The following is a 20,827-nucleotide window of genomic DNA, read 5'->3' on the forward strand; positions in this document are numbered from 1 at the left end:
AAAATCCATGTACTACAAATGAATTTTTCCCGGGGGTCAATTTCAATGTTCATCAATAATGACTTGATATTATTTCCAGAGAAACTATTAGATTATTTACTCTTCATGTAACAGGTTAAATTCGTTTGTCAGAACCTCAACCAAATTGCTAAACTTGCTCGTGGAGTTAACATTGCCCTAAATGATTAAATAGTTATAATACATAATTGTAAGGTTTTGTATTTATATTTTTTATATTTGCTTATCGTTTTTTATTAGTGTTGAACACACGCGCGCGCTCTCACACACACACACACACACACATGCACACGTTCGTGCGATCTCTCTCTCTCTCTCTCTCTCTCTCTCTCTCTCCAGTACTCGTATCGTCTCATACGTTGCACATTAGACTGAAGGCAAGAGTTGGAACTGTTGCGTAATACGGTACTATGTCCACAATTTTTTTGTGTCGTCGTTAAGTAACTACTTATACAGAGAGAGAGAGAGAGAGAGAGAGAGAGAGAGAGAGAGAGAGAGAGACGGTCGCACAGTCGCACACACCAAAATCAGAAGATTTAATTCCATAACACACACACACACACACACACACACTCACTACTCCACTGCAGAACAAAGGCCTCAGAAATGTCCTTTCACTTGCATCTGTTTATGGTCTCTCTGGGCCAGTCCACACCCCAAACTTACATAGTTCCTCAATTCATCGTCTTCCCTTCCTTCCCCTGTTTCTTTTATAACATCCAGACACATTCTGTTATTCTTGATGTCCATCTATTGTCTGCCATGCCCATTTTATGTCCTGTCCATGTCCATTTCTTTTCCTTACATGTTGTAAGAGTATCCTCTACTTTTGTTTGTTCTCGTATCCATGTTGGTCTCTTTCTGTCTCTTAGTGTTATTCCCATCATTTATTCTTTCCATAGCTCTTTGAGTTGTAACTATCCTATGTTCTAAAGCTTTAGTAAGGATCCAAGTTTCTGGTACATAAGTTATCCTCAGGATATTACACGTTTTTAATAAAAACATTTATTTGTTACTTTAATGGTTGATATTAGATTTTCTAATTTCAGTAGACCATTACTTCAACAGAGTAACTAGGTGTTTGGTTAGGCCTAATCTAATTTTTATGCACATATGTAATGCGTTTTTTAATTAATTGTATTGCTTTCGATTATATATATATATATATATATATATATATATATATATATATATATGTGTATATATATATTTATATATATGTGTATATATATATATTTATATATATGTGTATATATATATTTATATATATGTGTATATATATATATATATATATATATATATATATATATATATATATATATATATACAGTGCATGTATGTATGTATGTAGTTTTGGTAATGTTTTTTTAATGTTTTTAATCTCGTTTTAGTTGAATAATTGTAACCCACCAAAGCAATTATAACGAAATATATCGACTTATTCTTTTCGAAATTTCCAATCACTTGTTACCTCTGCTAACGAAGTTGGAAGGAGGTTATGTTTTCGCCCCTATTCGTGTTTTTGTCTGTTTGTTTGTGAACAACTTCCTGGCCACAATTTTACTCATAGAGTAGTGAAACTTTCAGGGATTAATTGTTATAATGATAGGTTGAAGTGATTCAGTTTTGGAAGTCCTTGATCAAAGGTCAAGGGCGAGCAAAATGTCGACCGAAATAAGCTGCCATGGCGGAGGTCTGCACTCTGAGTGCTTTTCTAGTTCAATATGATTTTTTTACCTAGTGCAATTTTGCATCTTAGATGGTTATTTTAGCAATTCAGGAACATGAACTCTCTCTCTCTCTCTCTCTCTCTCTCTCTCTCTCTCTCTCTCTCTCTCCGTATAAAAGGATGTGTCCTTATCATCTCCTACGCCTATTTACGCACAGGGCCTCAGTTAGATTTGGCCAGTCGTCTATATCTTGAGCTTTCATATCAATACTACTCCATTCATCCTCTTCGACTTGACGCTTCATAGTCATCAGCTATGTAGGCCTGGGTCTCCCAACTCTTTTAGTGCCTTGTGGAGCCCAGTTGAAAGTTTGATGAACTAATCTCTCTTTGGGAGTGCGAAGAGCATGCCCAAATCATCTCCATCTACCCCTTACCATGATCTCATCCACATGGTACTCGAGTAATCTCTCTTATAGTTTCATTTCCAATCCTGTCCTGCCATTTAACTCCTAATATCCTTCTGAGGTCTTTGTTCTCAAATCTACTAAATCACTTGGATAATGTTTCATTGGCATACCATGACTAATGTCCATACAGTAACACTGATCTCACCAAACTGATATATATATGTATATATATATATATATATATATATATATATATATATATATATATATAGCCTGACTTTTATACGTAATTGTAGGCGATTTGATTTCCAAGTTTAACTTAACCTAGTTCCTAAGTACTTAGATGATTCTACCTCAATAATCCTTTCTCCTTCTAATATTTCATCTTTCATTGCATATTCCATTCGCATCATCTCTCTGTCTTTCTTCTGTTTATCATCTTGAGACCTAATATATATATATATATATATATATATATATATATGTGTGTGTGTGTATATATATATATATATATATATATATGTATATATATATATATATATATATATAAATATATATAGTGTGTGTGTGTGTGTGTTTGTTTAATTAGTTTAGTCGTTAAAACATCATTCAAATATTGTGCATTAAAAAGTCTTCAGTTATTAAATTCCCTCTTTCATAATTTTTTTTGCTGTTGAAGGTAGCCGTACAGATAGAAGACTGACTCTCTCTCTCTCTCTCTCTCTCTCTCTCTCTCTCTCTCTCTCTCTCTCTCTCCATGTTCCCTAGATTCACAAAAGCAGTGAATTACGTATCTGGTTGCATATAACAGAGAGAGAGAGAGAGAGAGAGAGAGAGAGTTTGGTGTTTCTCAGCCGTTGCTAAACTAAAAACTTCAAAAGTCACACGCTTTGCTCCTTCCTCATTTCTATTCGCCGTAATTCTAAAAGTTACAATTCTAAAAAAAAAAAAAAAAAAAGGAAAAATTCTTTAATTTAATTGTTTTTATTGGCTGGTTTAGTCTCATTGTCCTGGTATCAGTTTCGGTCACTGCGGTTGGGGAAGACTTGAACATATTAAAGACTGTTTTTTCTTTGTTTCCTTTCCTCACTGAGCTTTTTTTTCCTGTTGGAATCCCTGATTATATATTATTATTATTATTATAAATTGCTAAGCTATAACCCTAGTTGGAAAAGCAGGATGCTATAAGCCCAAGGGCTCCAATAGGGGAAAAATAGCCCATTGAGGAAAGGAAATAAGGAAATAAACAATATGAGAATATATTGACAATAAGATATTTGAAGAACAGTAACAACATCAAAACAGATATGTCCTATATAAACTACGAAAAGACTTATGTCAGACTGTATTTAGGCATTATGGTACTAGGGACGTTGTTTGAATCCTCCTTAACCTTAGCCTCTTTTTTCGTGGAATTTTTTAGGCCTAGTGCTAGGATGACTTTTGCTTTTTCTTTATCGTTTATAATTTATGTTGTCTTTCCTCTTAGGTTTTCTCCAGCTAAGAGCTATACACTTCTATCGCTGACTGATGATCTTAAACCTTTAGTAAGCTTATTAATCTCTCTCTCTCTGCTTTGCTACTATGAATGGTCTTCCCGGGTCAAACGTTCAGCCTCATAAATCCTGTTGGATTCTGTTTGAAACTTGCGAACAACTGATTAGGTCAGTGATGGTTTTTCCATACTAAAATGCTCTTTCTCTCTCTCTCTCTCTTTATAATGGCTGTATCTGCTTGATCAAAACTTTACATTAAATGGTTTTACTTTTTCTTATTCTCTTAGAATAATGAGGTGTATTGAAAACATCTTCCTTAGTCTGGTTATTTGATAGGTGTTGTAGATATAACTTAATTAGCTTCGTATATATTATGGGTAGTCGAGGGATTGAGTATCTGTCATTAAGGTGTGACTGACAGGTGAGAGTTGATGGTTGGACCAAGTGGTTAAAGAAATTTAGACTTTTTTATCCACGAATAATGTTGGTTAGAGTTGAAGTTATTCATTACTTTGGTTTTGCCTTTTTTAATTCATTTTACGCTCTGTGCTGATTAATGCTAATCATAATAATTAATCGGACTTAGTTAATGGATCAATACAGCGAACTGGTCTATTTCTTGTGTATTTGATTTATATATTCATCATCTTCATCTCCTTCGCCTGTTGATGCAAAGGGCCTCGGTTAGATTTCGCCAGTCGTCTTTATCTTGAGCTTTTAATTCAATACTTCTCCACTCATCATCCCCTACTTCGCGCTTTATAGTCCTAAGCCACGTAGGCCCGGCTCTTCCAATTTTTCTAGGGCCTATATATTACTGATGTCAATTTTTAGATTACTGATTTATTTAATTTATCAATACAGAGAACTGATCTATTATTTGTGTATTTGATTTGTGTATTACTGATGTGTTATTTTATACTTTATCATTAATTTGTTACTTATAAACGATGTAGTTAAAATAATTAATCCAGATGTAATTAAGCTATATTGATGTAATTTCCATTAATACTGATGGCATTCAATTTTATGGGTGTAATCTATTGATATGAATAAGTCATTATTAAACAATATGCTAATATTACTCTGAAGTAATTAAGTGTGAATATATTAAATCCTAAATGGTGTGATTAATTACGTGTTATTAATTTATAGCTGTAATTGTTAATATAATCATTCGTTAAATTAATTTTTGAACATTTAGGTCTAGTTGTAATTTTAGGATAATTTGAAAATCTCGAAATCTGTGTATTGTTATTACCATTTCATATTCATTTTATATCCATCGTAAACACATTAATTTCCTTTTGAGAAACGACTGCTTGTTTAAAAATGTTTTCAGAGGATATTTTAGCTGTTTTGACAATAATCTCGATTTGTTCTCCTAAAACGTCTTGTTTTCATTCGGAAAAGACATTGTTAACCTTCATGTTTGTTTACAAAAGACACCAGACACACACCATTCACTGCCAAATCATGCAAATCTGTTGGTTTCCTTTAATTTTTATTACTCAAAACTGTCATTATTTGTGAATTGTATATTTTATGGACACTTTTAAGTAATAACTCCGTTTTTAATTTAGTATATATTTTGAACAAATATATTACATGTACATTGGTTTCACGAACTTCTGTTTGGTTGACTATGTTGACGATGTCAGTTCCAGGTCGTTTAGGGAAGAAACAAGGCTAATTTTTTATTTCTTAAAGTTCTACAGTTTTTTATAACTCTAACGTATTTTCCATGTGTCGATTTGTTTTTGAATTATGTAAAAGTAATAGAGGAAAACAATAGCTTTGAATGATTTAGCAGTATATGGAGAGTCTGGTCTTGTAAACAGATAGTTTAACTTGTTAAATTTCGTGATGTCAAAGAAGGGTTTTTGCAATATTATTTTTCTTAACGTGTTAATAATCTTACCCTAGGAGTCTGAATTAAATCCCCGAGGATTCGGGGTTAAATCTCCTTAAGATTCCTGGTTAAATCTCCGTAAGATTCATGGTTAAATCCCCAGGATTCATGGTTAAATCCCTCAAGAATTCGCTGTTAAATCTCTCCAGATTTTGAGGTTAAATTCCTCTCAGAATTCATGGTTAAATCCCTCCAGAATTCATGGTTAAATCCCTCCAGAATTCGTGGTTAAATCCCTCCAGAATTCGTGGTTTAATTCCCTAGGATTCATGGTTAAGTTCACCAGAATTTTTGGTTAAATTCCCCAAGGATTTTCAGTTAAGCCTCCCTAGGATTCTTGATTAAACCCCGGCAAGATTCCGGGTTAGATTTCCTGGGACTCGTGGTTTGATTTCCCCCAGCGTTTGTGATTAAATCACCGCAGGATTCCTGTTTAGATCCCTTTTTGATTCGTGGTTAAATCCCCGAAGAATTCGTGGTTAAATATTCAAGGTTTTATGGTTAAAACTCCATAGGATTCGTGGTCATATCCCTGGAACTTGTGGTTAAAACCTCAAGGACTCCTAGTTAAATTCCCTAAGGTTATGTTGTTAAATCCTCATAGGATTCGTGTTTTAAATCCCCAGAATACGTAGTTAAATCCCCATAGTTCATGGTTAAAGACTCCAGAATTCGTTGATAAATTCCCTGAAGATTCGTGGCTTAATCTCCCAGGAATCGTTGTTAAATCCCCCCCCCCAAGGATTCGGGATTAATTCCTAAAGATTCGGATTTAAATTCTCCCAGAATATGGTTAAATCCCCCCAGGATTTGTGGTTAAATCCTACTGGATTTAGGGATAAATCCCCAAGGAATTTTGTGCAAATCTTCCCACAGGTTTTTGGGGGTTAATCCCCCACCGGATTCGGGGATAAATCCTTAATGATTTTGTGGTAAATCGCCAAGATTTTGTGGTAAATCACCAGGATTTTGTGGTAAATCGCCAGGATTTTGTGGTAAATCACCAGGATTTTGTGGTAAATCGCCAGGATTTTGTGGTATATGCCCAGGATTTTGTAATAAATGCCCCAGGATTTTGTTGTAAATCCCAAGGATTTTATGGCAAATTCCCCATAGGGCTCGAGTGAGAGATTTGTGTATGTTACTTTGGTGGGGAGTATGTTAACTTACCTATTTTATAAGATCATTTGTCAAAGGAAACATTAAAATTGAGGTGAACAATGTTTTTGTATTCGTTAAAAATCTGTTGGTTAAGATGGAGTTTTGATGGTGCTTTAATCTTTAAGACTTGAGACAAACCATAGTCATCTGGTGCAAGCTGCAGTCGCTTTTCAAGATCTTGATCTATGATTGGCTCCAAATGTTTACGCATTTGCTTTGCAAGTGTTCACGCTGAAAAAAAAAAAGTATTTTAAACTTTTGTAATTCAAATAAAATGAAATATGAACATTGTCATCATTCTCGTTTCGTAGAATAAGGTCAATATCTAGTCTTGTGGTGTTGAAGTAAGTTACGGATATCTGTAGAGTAATGAATTATGAAATGAGTGTGCTGTGTCGCCAATTTTGTGTTCTTAACAGGTCGTACATACAACCGAAGGTCAATGGCAATTCTCTCTCTCTCTCTCTCTCTCTCTCTCTCTCTCTCTCTCTCTCTCTCTCTCTCTCTCTGTCTCAGAGGAAAATATTAATGTCTTGAGAAGTGTCTTTTCATACCCTTTATTTCAATAAACTAGAATCAACGAACGCATTGATTATCAATTTTATTCTGTACTGAAACTTGCCAAAATCTTTCACTTAGGGTTAATATTACACTGTTTGTTGATATCCCTATTTTTTATACACGTTACGAGTTCTTCTGCATTTTATGAACTTGAATTGTGCTACACCACTTTTCCTTCCAAGCAAATAACATGATTTCTGGTTCAAGTTTTACATGGAAAATAACAATCCTCCTCGTCTATAGGACCACCTGCCATTTGCTTCACAGTCAGACTTCCACAGATTTCCGTCTTTTATTTATGTTATTAAGTGGTATAGAAGCTTCTTGACTTGGCCTTATTGCCCGTTGTACAGTCACATTCACCAAGTCAGAATCCATTACCAACCTTAAGTAGAGAATGCCTTGGGATCACTGACAATGTATGTCGGGAGACTTTTGAATTTGATTGTACAAAAATTTCATAAATACATGCATCAGTATATTTGTTTAATAAGAGTACTGAAAACATTTTTATTCGGGAGAATCTCAGGTTGTTAAGTGTACTTACAAACGAATAGTCTCTTCCCACTTAAACACTTAACCTACTTGATTTAATGTGCTGATGTGGCCCCACTCCACACAAAAAGTTTCTGCCTGATCTAGGATCCTTAAGGTTTATTTCTCATATATACACTTTAATAGCGGAGAGTTGAATCATCATTTTGTGTACTCAGTTACAACTGCCAAATCTATCACAAGTCTCCCTTCTTATATTAAGTGGGTCATTATTAAAAAATTCTACATGTTGTCAGTTTCGTACTTCATCCTAATATATATTTTTCCATTTTTCCAGACTGTTTGCATTTCATAGAGAGCGCTGGTGAATGGCTAGGCAGAGCCCAAACAACAGGAAATATAGTCTAGATTCATAATCCAACGGTATATAAAGGTAAGAGTTTATTTCAAAGCAATGTACTTAAGCAATAATACCACCTTTTCCCAGAGTCTGTTTTTGAATAACACTCGGTCAATAACGAAATAGATTTTTAAAGCAATTTAATGTTGAGATATTAAATATTCTATATTTGTAAATCTTAATATATCACATTAAATGATTGTTGGTTCCTTTAATGTCAGTGCTAATACTGACTGGTTGATGACGTCATATCAACAATACTCGTGTTGTGTAGATCTAGTATTTTAGGCTCAGTAGAAATCAAGTTGTCAGTTGTTAAGAAATTGAAGAAATGGCTTGCTTAGTATCACCAGGGTTCTCTTGTGTATATCATATATTTGGTATTAGGAATTATTGTTCATGCTCTCTCTCTCTCTCTCTCTCTCTCTCTCTCTCTCTCTCTCTCTCTCTCTCTCTCCTCAGGTAACCGAGTCAAACTTAAAAATGGTCTCTTCTCAGATAATTTCCCCAAATACTGACTTGTACTATATTCTCTTAATTATCAATATAATTCATGATTCATCATAGAATCTGATTCATCATAGAATCTGATTCATCATAGAATCTGATTCATCATAGAATCTGATTCATATATAAATCTATAAATTCAAAATCTGAAGTTAATGGAATTATCATGGGCGATATCAAGGGCGTCCGAAACATAAATGGTCTCTTCACCGACAATTACACAATTTTCCTCATATCTCATTTTCTATCTCCACGCTTAATTGTACCAACTTTTACTATATTTTCTTCATTTTCTATACATTTTACGATTCATCTTCATGATATGATTCATCTAGATCAATTTTATGAATTCAAAATTTTTATGGAGTTGTCGGCGAAAAGGCAGTTATCAGAATGGTCTTTTCACCGATAATTTTCCTATAACTCATTTTCTTCCTCCGCGCTTATTCGTACTATATTTTCTCCATTTTCCTTATATTTTACGATTAATCTGTAGAATATGGTTCATCTGGATGCACTTTATAAATCTAGTGTGTGATTAGTAAGTTTTTCGTCGGTGAAAAGGCCGTCGATCTACGAGCTATCTTAAACCGTTCATTTGAAACTCACGTAAACACCTTAACGTGACTTTTTATAGTTTCGTTTATAATTTTAGTATCTTTGCAAATCATTAATTATTTCTTATGTTGATTTACGTAATTGTGGATGTCTTGCACACCGAAGCTGGAAGGAGGTTATGTTTTACCTCCTGTTTGTGTTTTGTTTGTTTGTGACCAGCTTCCTGCCCACAATTTTAATCGTAGAGTAAAGTAGATTATATAATTTCGAACAAACTTTTCTCTTCATTTATCTGAGGGAAATTTTACTAATGGGAACTTTTAATTGTATCAAAATAGACAAATATTCTAGGTCTGGTAACGTCCCTGACTGATAAACGCCAGACTGTGGTCTGAGTCCCGTTCAAACTTGTTAGTTTCTTTAGTTGCTGTAACCTTAATATCCTTCTGAGCTAAGGAATGGGGGATTTGGGAGAGCCTATAGGTCTTATCTGCTGGGTCATCAGCAGCCATTGTCTGGCTTGGGCGCTGATCATATGTATACATGGTCAGTCTCTTGGGCATTGTCCTGCTCGATAGGGCAATGTCACTGTCCCTTGTCTCTGCTGTTCATGAGTCGCCTTTAAACCTTTAAACTAATAGTACAGTCAATTCCTTTAGTATTTAATATATAGGAAGTGGAAAATTTATCTTAAATGGGGAAATACTGCAGCTTCTACGAGTTTCCCTTTATTTAGTCATATACGTAGAGTAAAAGACTGTCATTTTAATTCCAACAGGGAAAATATCCCGGTGAGGAAAGGAAATAAGGAAACCACAATAAAAGTAATTAACAATTAAAAATAAAACATTTTAATGTCAGTAACAGTATTAGAATAAATATTTCCTAAATAATCTATGAAATTTTTAACAAAACAAGAACGGAAATAAGATAGCAGTGTGTGCCCGAGTGTACCCTCAAGCAAGAGAACTCTAATCCAAGACAGTGCAAGGCCATGGTACAGAGGCCATGGCACTACCCAAGACTAGATAACAATGGTTTGGTTTCAGTGTGTTACTAATTGAAGTCGTGTAATCATAAGTCTATAATCACCAACAGTGGTTGCCATAAGTGTTGATTCAAAAGCCCAAAAGCTTTGCTTCATCTTAATCCCTTTAAAGGAAACCATCTCACTACGACCCAAAGGAACAATGTCGTACTGTAGTCTGTCTTTAACAGCTGTTGATTCAATTGGGCATTTAAAGGTTTATAGACAAGGGATATTGACATTGCCCTAGCAAGCAGGACAATGCCCTAGAGACTGACCATGTATACATATGATCAGCACCCAAGCTCCCCCTCCACCCAAGCTATGACCGAGGAAGGCCACGCAATGGCTGCTGATGACTCAGCAGGTAGACCTATAGGCTCCCTCAAACCCACCATCCTTAGCTCACAAGGATGGTAAGGTTGCAGCGACCAAAGGAACTAACAATTTTGAGGCCACCACATAAGATTGGCTTAGGAATGACCAGATACATAGTTTTATGCTTCATTGCTAAATAGTTTGTCTCGTAATCTCTATAGAACCATCTTGCTATTATTACTAGTTAAGTTACATCGCCAGTTGGAAAAGCAAGATGATATAAACCCAAGGGGTCCTGACAAGGAAAAATAGCCCAGTGAGGAAATGAAATAAGGACAAACTACAAGAGAAGCAATGAACAATTGATATGAAGTATTTTAATAACATTAACATCAAATAGATTTTTCATATATGCACTACAAACCTTTCAAAAAACCAAAAAACCACTGGTCTTGAACAGTGCCATAACCCCTGTCTGTACCATCGTTTTTCCCTGTGTTTGGGTAGAGTTCTCTTGCTTGAGGGTAGACTCTAGCACACTATTCTACCTTATTTCTCTTCCTCTTGTTTTTTAAAGTTTTTATAGTTCATATATGAAATATTTATTCTAATGCTGTTATTGTTCTCAAATTATTTTAATTGTTAATTACCTTGTAGTTTCCTTTTCTCCTTTCCTCATTGTGCTATTTTCCCTCTTGGAGCCCCTGGGCTTATAGCCTTCTGCATTTCCAACTAGGGTTGTAGTTTAGCAAGTAATAATAATGATAAAATGATAGAATAGTGGGCTTGAGGTGCAGTCAAGGTCACAGGCAAGCAAAACAACCAAAATCAGTCCAAAAGGTCGAGAACTAAGTTGAACTTTTTGTCTATTAAAGAGTTCCACTCTGTTGATATCAATTTCAGTGTAGGTCGTGTGACCAATGACCTTTTAAAGAGCTATATTTATCACCCCGTCACCCCCACCATTGTTGCTCACAGTTGGGGTGAGGTTGGGGGTGTCTTTTAACTGGCTGCTCAGAGTAGGGGTGTAAGGCTATTATTATTACACAGCGTATTTTCTATATATCCGAATATCCTACTTTTCATATTTTTTGGTTAAATAATTTTGTCATTGAGGACAATATGGAAATATCATGTAAACGGAACCATTTAGAATGCAACGCCATACACGCTCTTAAAATCAGCTCTGTTCATGTTAGCGATTTGACAACAACAGTTTTAAAACGATAATTTATCGAGAATTGTACGAAGTTGTTTTAGGAATATTAAGCTTGTGTTTATCCCTCGAGATCTCGTTATATCTGATGTACATTTATGAGACTGTCACGATGCTAGAGAAATCTCAATCAATCAGTCAGCCGTGATAGTCCAACGATTGATGGTTAAAAAGTCAGTGCAGAGATTTTTAAAGGCGAATACATTTTACCGTTCATAAAATGAAAGAAGTTCCAGCAGTCTCGATCTGAAATAACATATATATTTAAGTTATTAATTTACTCTTTTTTTCTAAGTGATGGTGGTGTAGTTATTTTACTTTAATTAAGGGCTGCTTTTCTGGTCCTATCACACTATGGACCTCTACTCTTTACAGCACCCTCAGTCGTTTTTTTTTTATATGCATTCCAAGGCATTCAGCATTTCACACCACATATTGCTCGTTTTTTGTCTAATCCACATTATCGAACCACTTAGAGAACAAAGTCTTCAGTTTCCCTTTGAAAGGCTGAATAATAGCTTCAGTTTTTCTGATGTCTAGTGGGAGCATATTGTATAGTCTCGGGGCCGCATATTTTAAAGCTCTAGAGTCTATAGTAGACATATATCTAGGTTAAAATAGTTTGAGACTATCTGTAACTATTCTCGTGTCGACACGATTTGTTGACTGCTCAATAAGCAGCAATTCTCTTAGATATTCTGGACGTCCGGTTCTGATAACTTGATTGGTTATTGTATATATTCTAAACTAAGTTCTTGCTTTAATAGGTTATCAGTGTAAATCAATTAGGGTAGTCTCTCTCTCTCTCTCTCTCTCTCTCTCTCTCTCTATCTCTCTCTCTCTTTCTCTCTCTCTCTCTCTCTCTCTCTCTCTCTCTCTCTCTCTCTCTCTCTCTCTCGTGTACCGGCCAATTTTATTTGTCTATATCAATCCAAAATACTTTTATCATATTCAAGTTGTTCAATCAATCAGCTTTTAATTATTGAAACTTAGAATGAACTATAGTGATATGGTGCAAGCTGCAGTTTTTTCCTCAAATAATGGTTGGTTAAAAGTTCCCAAGTTCAGGATTTTATTTTCAAGTGTTTATGTAGGAAAAGAAATACATATAATAAACTTTTGTAATTTAATTAAAGAGAGACATGAACTTGGACAATAGAGTAAGGTCACCATTTACACTCTCATGGGATGAATGAAAGTAAATGAGTAGAGAAATGTTATAACCAATCACAGCTGAGGAAGATCTGGCCAATCAGAGGATTGAAATGTACCACCAAGAAATACATCATTGTATGGATTAAATGCCAACAATATACTTATTTCACATAAATTATGGCTTAGAATTGCAACTTTTATTAAACAAACTCGAAAAAAATCAAATATATCTATCTGTAAATATCATCTTGATGTACGACATATAATTTATTTGAAGTCTACGGAAATATAAAGGTAAATCATCTTAGAATAATAATAATAATAATAATAATAATAATAATAATAATAATAATAATAAGTTATTATTATTATTATTATTATCATTATTATTATTATTAGTCTAAGATGATTTACCTTTATATTTCCTTAGACTTTCAAATAAAATATCAATTTTTCATGTAAGATGGTAATGTAGATTTTAAAACTCGAATAAATCATATCAAATTCGTCTTGGCTAGATTTGGAGGCAAGAAGATAAGATTAAACTGAATCGATTCAATTTGAAATTCCATCTCACATTAAAATCCTCAATGCAGGTAAGTCGCCACAGTTGTGATATCCGCTCTGGCTTTTGAGAAATAACTGTCATATAAGGTCCTTTACATAAGATTAGATAAGTTACGAAGACTCAAGAAAGGAAGACAGATGTTACGTTAGCTGTGCGGAGTTACAAGAAGGGGCAGGATCAGCAATGAGTATATTAAAGGGACAGTCAAAGCAGATGTGTCAGAAACAATTCACCAATTAAGACTACAGTGGCTCGAACATGATATGCGGAGAGGGGACCGTGTGTGGCGAGGGTCATGGACACGGAGGTGGACGGGGGAAGGTCAAAGTTCAGTGAAGGCTTATACGAAACAGTGACACCCACAGAGAGATGGGTAAAGGCTACAGACAAAGAAAAAGATTTGAGACCAGATAGATTCTTATAATGACAGTCACTCCGATAATCACCTGAGTCCATTGAAGCTGGACTTTTGTATCGTGGCCTCCATTATTATTATCATTACTACTAGCTAAGCTACAACCCTAGTTGGAAAAGCAAGATGCTATAAGGCCAAGGGCTCCAACAGGGAAAAATAGCCCAGTGAGGAAAGGAAATAAGGAAATAAATAAACGATATAAGAAGTAACGAACACTTAAACTAGGATATTTTAAAAACATTAACAACATTAAAACAGATATTTCATATATAAACTATAAAAAGACTTACGGCAGCCTGTTCAACATAAAAAAAATTGCTCCAACTTTGAACTTTAGAAGTTCTACTGATTCAACTACCCGATTAGGAAGATCATTCCACAACTTGGTAACAGCTGGAATAAAACTTTTAGAATACTGTGTAGTATTGAGCCTCATGATGGAGAAGGCCTGGCTATTAGAATTAACTGCCCGCCTAGTATTACAAAAAGGATAGAATTGTCCAGGGAGATCTGAATGTAAAGGATGGTCAGAGTTATGAAAAATCTTATGCAACATGCATAATGAACTAATTGAACGACGGTGCCAAAGATTAATATCTAGATCAGGAATTTAATAGACCGTAAGTTTCTGTCCAACAAATTATATTTTCACCATCAATCTTGAAAATGTAAACAAAAGTACTCTTTTAGTCAAATCAGCTGTTTTTAGTCAAATCAGCTGTTTTAGTCAAATCAGCTGTTTTTAGTCAAATCAGCTGATCACTCTTGCAGACGAATCACTAAACGAAAAACAGTCTAAATTGATACGGAAATAAATAAGGAAAACTGTATATAAAATGGAATACAAATTGCATACATGGAAGAAATATAATTATATATAATATATGAATTACCTTAGATATTTCTATAGAATTTGCCTATTGTATTTTTTTTACTTCTGTTCGTTTCTTCTAGAAATTTATGTGCTTTTAATTCAATGAAAATATTAAAAAACAACTAAAATTTGTAGTTGTTTGATTTATATATATATATATATATATATATATATATATATATATATATATATTATATATATATATATATAGGTACAAGATCAAAATAAACTAGAGGATATTCTACCATGTGAGAAAAAGCAAGGGACGTTGGCAGGACTATACACACACACACACACACACACACACACACACACACACACAAGTGTTTACTTTAAGTTGAAGATCAGTCCATTTCCTGTAGGCCTACTTTTCCCAGGGTCTATAGAATACATTTCAGCCATCTCTCGTCCACATGTGCTTGATTTTACAGCTGGGACATTCTCTCTCTCTCTCTCTCTCTCTCTCTCTCTCTCTCTCTCTCTCTCTCTCTCTCTCTCTCTCTCTCTCTGAAATTACCATAGCATCCTTAATAAAAATTGCTTCCACCTCTTTTTGTGATTTGGGTTGTTTGAAATACCAAAGAATAAGTTAAATCATAAAAACTATCTTCTCTAAACGTTTAAACCAATTCGCTCTTTCCTAGAGAAAAATGGAGTCTCCAAAATAATCTCTCTCTCTCTCTCTCTCTCTCTCTCTCTCTCTCTCTCTCTCTCTCATTCAAGCCGAGATCCCATACCATTTTAAGAATATAGGAAAGAGTAACGATACTAGAAACATTTGAAAGCAAAGCGCATCAGAACCTGTTTCAATTAGATTACACCAAACAGCAACCTAAGGAACTACTAATTATTTCAATAAAAACTCTACTAAAGATCTAACTCCCTTGCATGGAATCTTTTTCTAGTTAGCAGATAAAAAATCCTGGAGGGACTAAGAAAAGAGGAAAGGATAGAAATCAAGAAACCACCGTGAAATTATACCCATCTATAAAGCCTAGTCAGTGCTTAAAAGACTTGTGAGTAGAGTTTAAACTTGAACATGAGGCTTCTCCTAAACTCTCTCACCTTCCTACCCGGGGACCTTCCCCCAGGCAGGGACCCACCACCACTCGACCACCCTACTCTTGGCTTGTAGCCAAGCTGTTTCTTCTCTGTTTCTACTTGTTTATTTTTTCTAATTCTCTTGCTCTGTCGGGCTTATGTTGTTATTATTATTATTATTATTATTATTATTATTATTATTATTATTATTACAAGCTAAGCTACAACCTTAGTCTGAAAAGCTGGATGATACAAGCCCAAGTCCTCTAATAGGCATGACCTTCTAGTTTAGACAACCAAACATGATTTTATTACTACATTATTAAATTGTTTTCACTGTTTTTAAAGTTGTGCTTCCTCATGTTGAGTAATTATCAAATGCCACTACCTATCGTTTATTAAATATCAAAAACGTGGCTCAACTCTCCCCAATCTCCCCTACAGTCAATACAAACGTATTACAAATTAACAAGAAAAATTATAATTGTTGAATATTTACAAATTGTACATTTATATTACAAAGTGCATAATTGGAAAATACTTCTTCTACGATGTTCATTTCAAGAGGAATCTTATTGTCTCTGAGGTCCTTTATTGCCTGAAAAATACAGTAATACAAATATCATCTAGATCATCCTATCCTGCCACGGAACTGCACCAGTTGGGGAGTTAACCCAGTGCTTGAGAAGATTCCTCTGTTTCTTTCCGTCCTTGGAGGCAGTGTTGGGGCCACTAGCTGTCTGTGTATCCTCCAAGTTACGTCCCTCTCGCCATGCTCCTGGAACAAAGTCGTGGTTCTCATTCTCTGCCCGGTCAAGCTGCTGGTTCTGTAGGCCTGGGTACCTGGAATTTGAATTCATTTACTTTTAAGCTAACCTATAATTAAAACATATTCTAAGGCGCTGTACAATAAAAAGTAATATTATGATACAGATACAATTTTAGGTAAAATTATATAATTTTTATAAACATAGGCTGAAAGGTAAAATGCATTGTATACTGTATAAAATATGCTACGTAAACATGAAATACCTGGTCCTCATGAGGTTGTGCAGGATCAAGCATGCTTTGACAATGAGCCTGACAGTGGAGGGGTGATGCTGCATGGTGCTTAGCAGAATCTGGAATCTGTTAACAAGGATGCCGAAAGCATTTTCTACTACCCTCCTTGCTCGGGAAAGCCTGTAGTTGAAGATGCGTTGTTCATTTGTCAGACCCCTGAGGTTGTATGGCTTCATCATGGTTGATCGTAGGGCGAAGGCATCGTCACCGATGAAGAAGTAGGGCACATCCTGGTTGTCACTGGGGAGAGGCTCAGGGTCAGGGAATCCTAGGGTACCGTCCTCAGCGCATTCCTTCAGCTCACAGTCATTGTATATCTGCGCATCTGATGCTGATCCAGTACCACCGACATCTGCCCAAATGAATTTATAGTCGGCATCCGCCAGCGCCATCAGAACAATGGAGTAGAATCCTTTGTAGCTGAAATATTGGGACCCACTCTTTGCAGGACAGCGGCAGGCAACGTGCTTCCCATCAAGTGCCCCACATGTATGGGGAAAGTTCCATCTTTGGAAGAACTTGTCAGCTATGGCGCGCCAACCATCAGGTGTACTTGGGCAAACCAGCACCTCATCCAAATATTCGTCAATAATGGCTTGACAGACTTCTCTGACCACTAGGGACTGGGTGTTGTGAGGAACCCTCCATCCGAACTTCATCGAGGCATACTTGTTCCCAGAGGCAAGGTGACGCAATGTCAGGCCCAGCTTCATGCCCGGCTCAAGCGGATCCCTGAAGAAGGTGTGCTGCTTGATTATCCTTGGACCCACTCTGGCTACCAGCTCGTCGAACATCGCTGGGGGCATACGCAGGAAATTAGTGAAGGATGCATGGTCTTCCTTACGGAGTTCCACCTTAAGCTGGTCATATATGCCAAACTGACGTCACCTCCCGATCCATGGTCTCACCCAGTTCTTTCTCCTCCGGTCACCTCTTCTTCTCCTGGCTTTATTGGCACGCAACTGGTAAAGTGTCAAATCGATGAGGTCATGTTGATGTTGGAGAACAGCTAGTAGGTATTCTCGTCTCAGCCTTGCCGGATCCTCCATCTCTCGGATGATATGAACATCTGCTCACCATGAAATCTAGAGGAGTACTGACGGGTTCCTCCTGTGAACCCCATTTTTATATCCCAATTCCCCTAAACGCTACCAATACGCCATTATACGGCAGCTGTACGTTAGAAACACGTTCAGTAAGTTCTGTGGTCGTCCGGAACATGTTAAATACGTCTACATACGTCAATATGCGTAGGAGATAAGTTCGATATAAGTTATACATACGTTCAAAGCACGTTACTCATAAGTTTTGGGTACGCTAGACATTATCTTGACGTATTTGGACTTATGAGTAACCTACACTTAACGTGTTTGAACGTGTGTCAACGATCGCATAACTTACCTATTATTTATGGCCTGCGTATACGGGACATAGCCATACGCTGACATACGTTGAGAAATTTTGAGCATGCACAAAATTTTTCGACGACCTCGACGTACTTCGACGTATACCAACGTGCTTCAGCGTGCTGTTAACGTATACAAAACTTACCCATAACTTATTCGACGTACGCCAGCGTATTTGCCAAATTTTTCATACGTCGGCATACGCTGGCTAAATCGTCAAGGTGTGACAGGGCCTTAAAGGATAATGAAATTTGAAAATGATTTGTAAAAACCTCACAACCATTTGTACTTTTTATCACACCATAATTCTTAGTGAGTTGTTTACGAGTGCTATTCGCACTCTCTCCAAGAGATTAGTTAACCAAACGTTCAACTGGGCTCCATAAGGCACTAGAAGAGTTGGGAGACGCAGGCCTACATGGCTGAGTACTATTAAGCATGAAGTAGATGATGAATAGAGTATGATTAAAAAGCTCATGATAGAGGCAATTGGGTAAATCTAATCGAGGCCCTTTGCGCCTATAGACGTAGGGGGAGATGATTAATAATAATAACAAGAATGAAGTTTTACCTTGAGACAGACTAATAGTTTGACATTACTTACCTTATCTATTGAGAAATGGCCCATCTCTTACCTGAAACACAGATAAGAGAGAGAGAGAGAGAGAGAGAGAGAGAGAGAGAGAGAGAGAGATGTCATTGTTAGCGACGATTAAATATGATTTGCAAGAAAGAGGATGTCTAAAGGACATACTTTTTGCATTCTGCATAGTTTACAATTCTGTTTTAATGATGCCAATCTATTTCAATTCTGTCAAAACCTTCACATTACTCATATTATCTTTAGGTAGGCCAATACGGTGCCTTCTTGAAGATTCTATTTTCTAACATTCTAAGTCATGCTTGGATATATCTCAGCTCACAAGCTTAATAACCTTCATATATCCAGTATATACATACAACAACAACGAAAACAACAACAACAACAAGTGCAGCCTTTTCTAGTCAAGTGTGGGACAAACGTCTCAGACATGTCCTTATTCCCGTCAGCAGTTTGACCAGTTTTTATCACCACACTGGCCACTGTGGAGATGGTGGTAGATCTTATTCTGATACCTCACAGGAAACCAACCTAGTATGGGAGGCCCTGACTAGTACAACTTTGCTCATATATATATATATATATATATATATATATATATATATGTATATATATATATATATATATATATATATATATATATATATATATATATATATATATATATATATATATATATTTCTCGGAAATGATATGTAAACAATTGATAATTTAAGAAAATACTTTTCATAGAATTTTTTACTCACAAAAAAAGGAAATAACGATTTTGTGACAAAAGCAATGTATAGACTTAATATTCCTACAAATCTAGTTGTTAGAAACACAAGCCTAAAGATACCTTATTTTTTTATATGTGGGATAAGGAAAAGGTTGGATAGTTATTAAGGGTAAATGCTGTTCTATAGTTCCAGGTACACACACTTACACACACACACACACACACACACACACACACACATATATATATATATATATATATATATATATACATATATATATATGTATATATATATATATATATATATATATATATAAATGCCGTACCGTACCCATACTTCAAGGTACCCAATAATTATAGATAAATACACGCACATATATGCAAACGTAAATACTGTACCTATACTTCAAGGTACACACAATGACCACATTGTACCTCTCCTGTCATATGCAGCAAGATCCCATTTAGGGATATTGTCACCAACTCCCAACATCTCCATTTCATGAAAAATACAGAAATCATTGACAGTGGCTCGCACAGCAGGAGATTTAAAGTTCTAGAGGAACTACCCTACTAATCCAGTAGGAGAAACCTGCCCTCAACAACATGCAAAGCAATGCGAGATTGAGACGAAAGCACCAATGAGCTTGCCTATGACAGAGCCTCTCCCATGGAATAGCATGGCCAATCAGTGATCAGATTCCCCTAACTGGAAATCTCACATATATGACTCATGCATGACCCGTTCACTAAGTCCAGCACTCGGCCTGCAGGCATATCAACTACTGAACCTTCACCTTCAGGGCATTGCCAGCCATTGAAAGTTCAATGCCTCGAATGAGACCAACCCGGACTTATATAAACACAGCCAACAAGCCCTCATCCATCACCTATTCTTCAAGCCTGATGATGAGCAGACGTACCTTGCTGCTTGATATGCAATGCAACTTAAGCTCACTACAGTACCTGAATGTAAGGAAAAGATCACCGAACACTGGAAGGCCTCTGGAATTTATACGTAAATGAATGTCCATATTTATTCATTCAAAATAAAAGACTTCATTCATTTACTGATGTATACACACGTCCTCTCTAAAAATGAAATACAGTAGGCTAGTTATTGGCAAATTGTAGTACTGATGAAAAGAAAAAAAACTGGAACAATGAAAATGAATGCCACTAAGGCAGCTATAATCTTCAATCAAGTATATGTACTGTACATATATATTAGACATGGGA

General features: G+C 35.8%; 1 protein-coding gene across 1 annotated transcript; it reads right to left on the bottom strand.

Moving 5' to 3' along the window:
• Positions 1-16,427: 16,427 nt before the first annotated feature.
• LOC137632634 (putative nuclease HARBI1) lies at positions 16,428-17,912 on the bottom strand. The gene is made up of 3 exons (XM_068364708.1): positions 17,795-17,912; positions 16,834-17,659; positions 16,428-16,644 (listed from the first exon to the last, which is right to left on the bottom strand). Exons 1-3 carry the CDS (start codon positions 17,910-17,912, stop codon positions 16,428-16,430), a joined length of 1,161 nt encoding a protein of 386 aa, XP_068220809.1.
• Between the last annotated feature and the right edge of the window lie 2,915 nt (positions 17,913-20,827).

The sequence above is a fragment of the Palaemon carinicauda genome, chromosome 3 (genome assembly GCF_036898095.1).
Source record: "Palaemon carinicauda isolate YSFRI2023 chromosome 3, ASM3689809v2, whole genome shotgun sequence".
Lineage (NCBI taxonomy): Eukaryota > Metazoa > Arthropoda > Malacostraca > Decapoda > Palaemonidae > Palaemon > Palaemon carinicauda.

What these genes read in the sequence shown, in the direction of transcription:
- LOC137632634 (XM_068364708.1), bottom strand. Translation starts at nt 17,912, where the DNA reads ATGGAGGATCCGGCAAGGCTGAGACGAGAATACCTACTAGCTGTTCTC. An exon ending in TAAAGCCAGGAGAAGAAGAG is followed by an intron (nt 17,660 to 17,794) that starts GTGACCGGAGGA and finishes GTATGCCCCCAG; the next exon opens with CGATGTTCGACGAGCTGGTA. An exon ending in CACAACCTCATGAGGACCAG is followed by an intron (nt 16,645 to 16,833) that starts GTATTTCATGTT and finishes TTCAAATTCCAG; the next exon opens with GTACCCAGGCCTACAGAACC.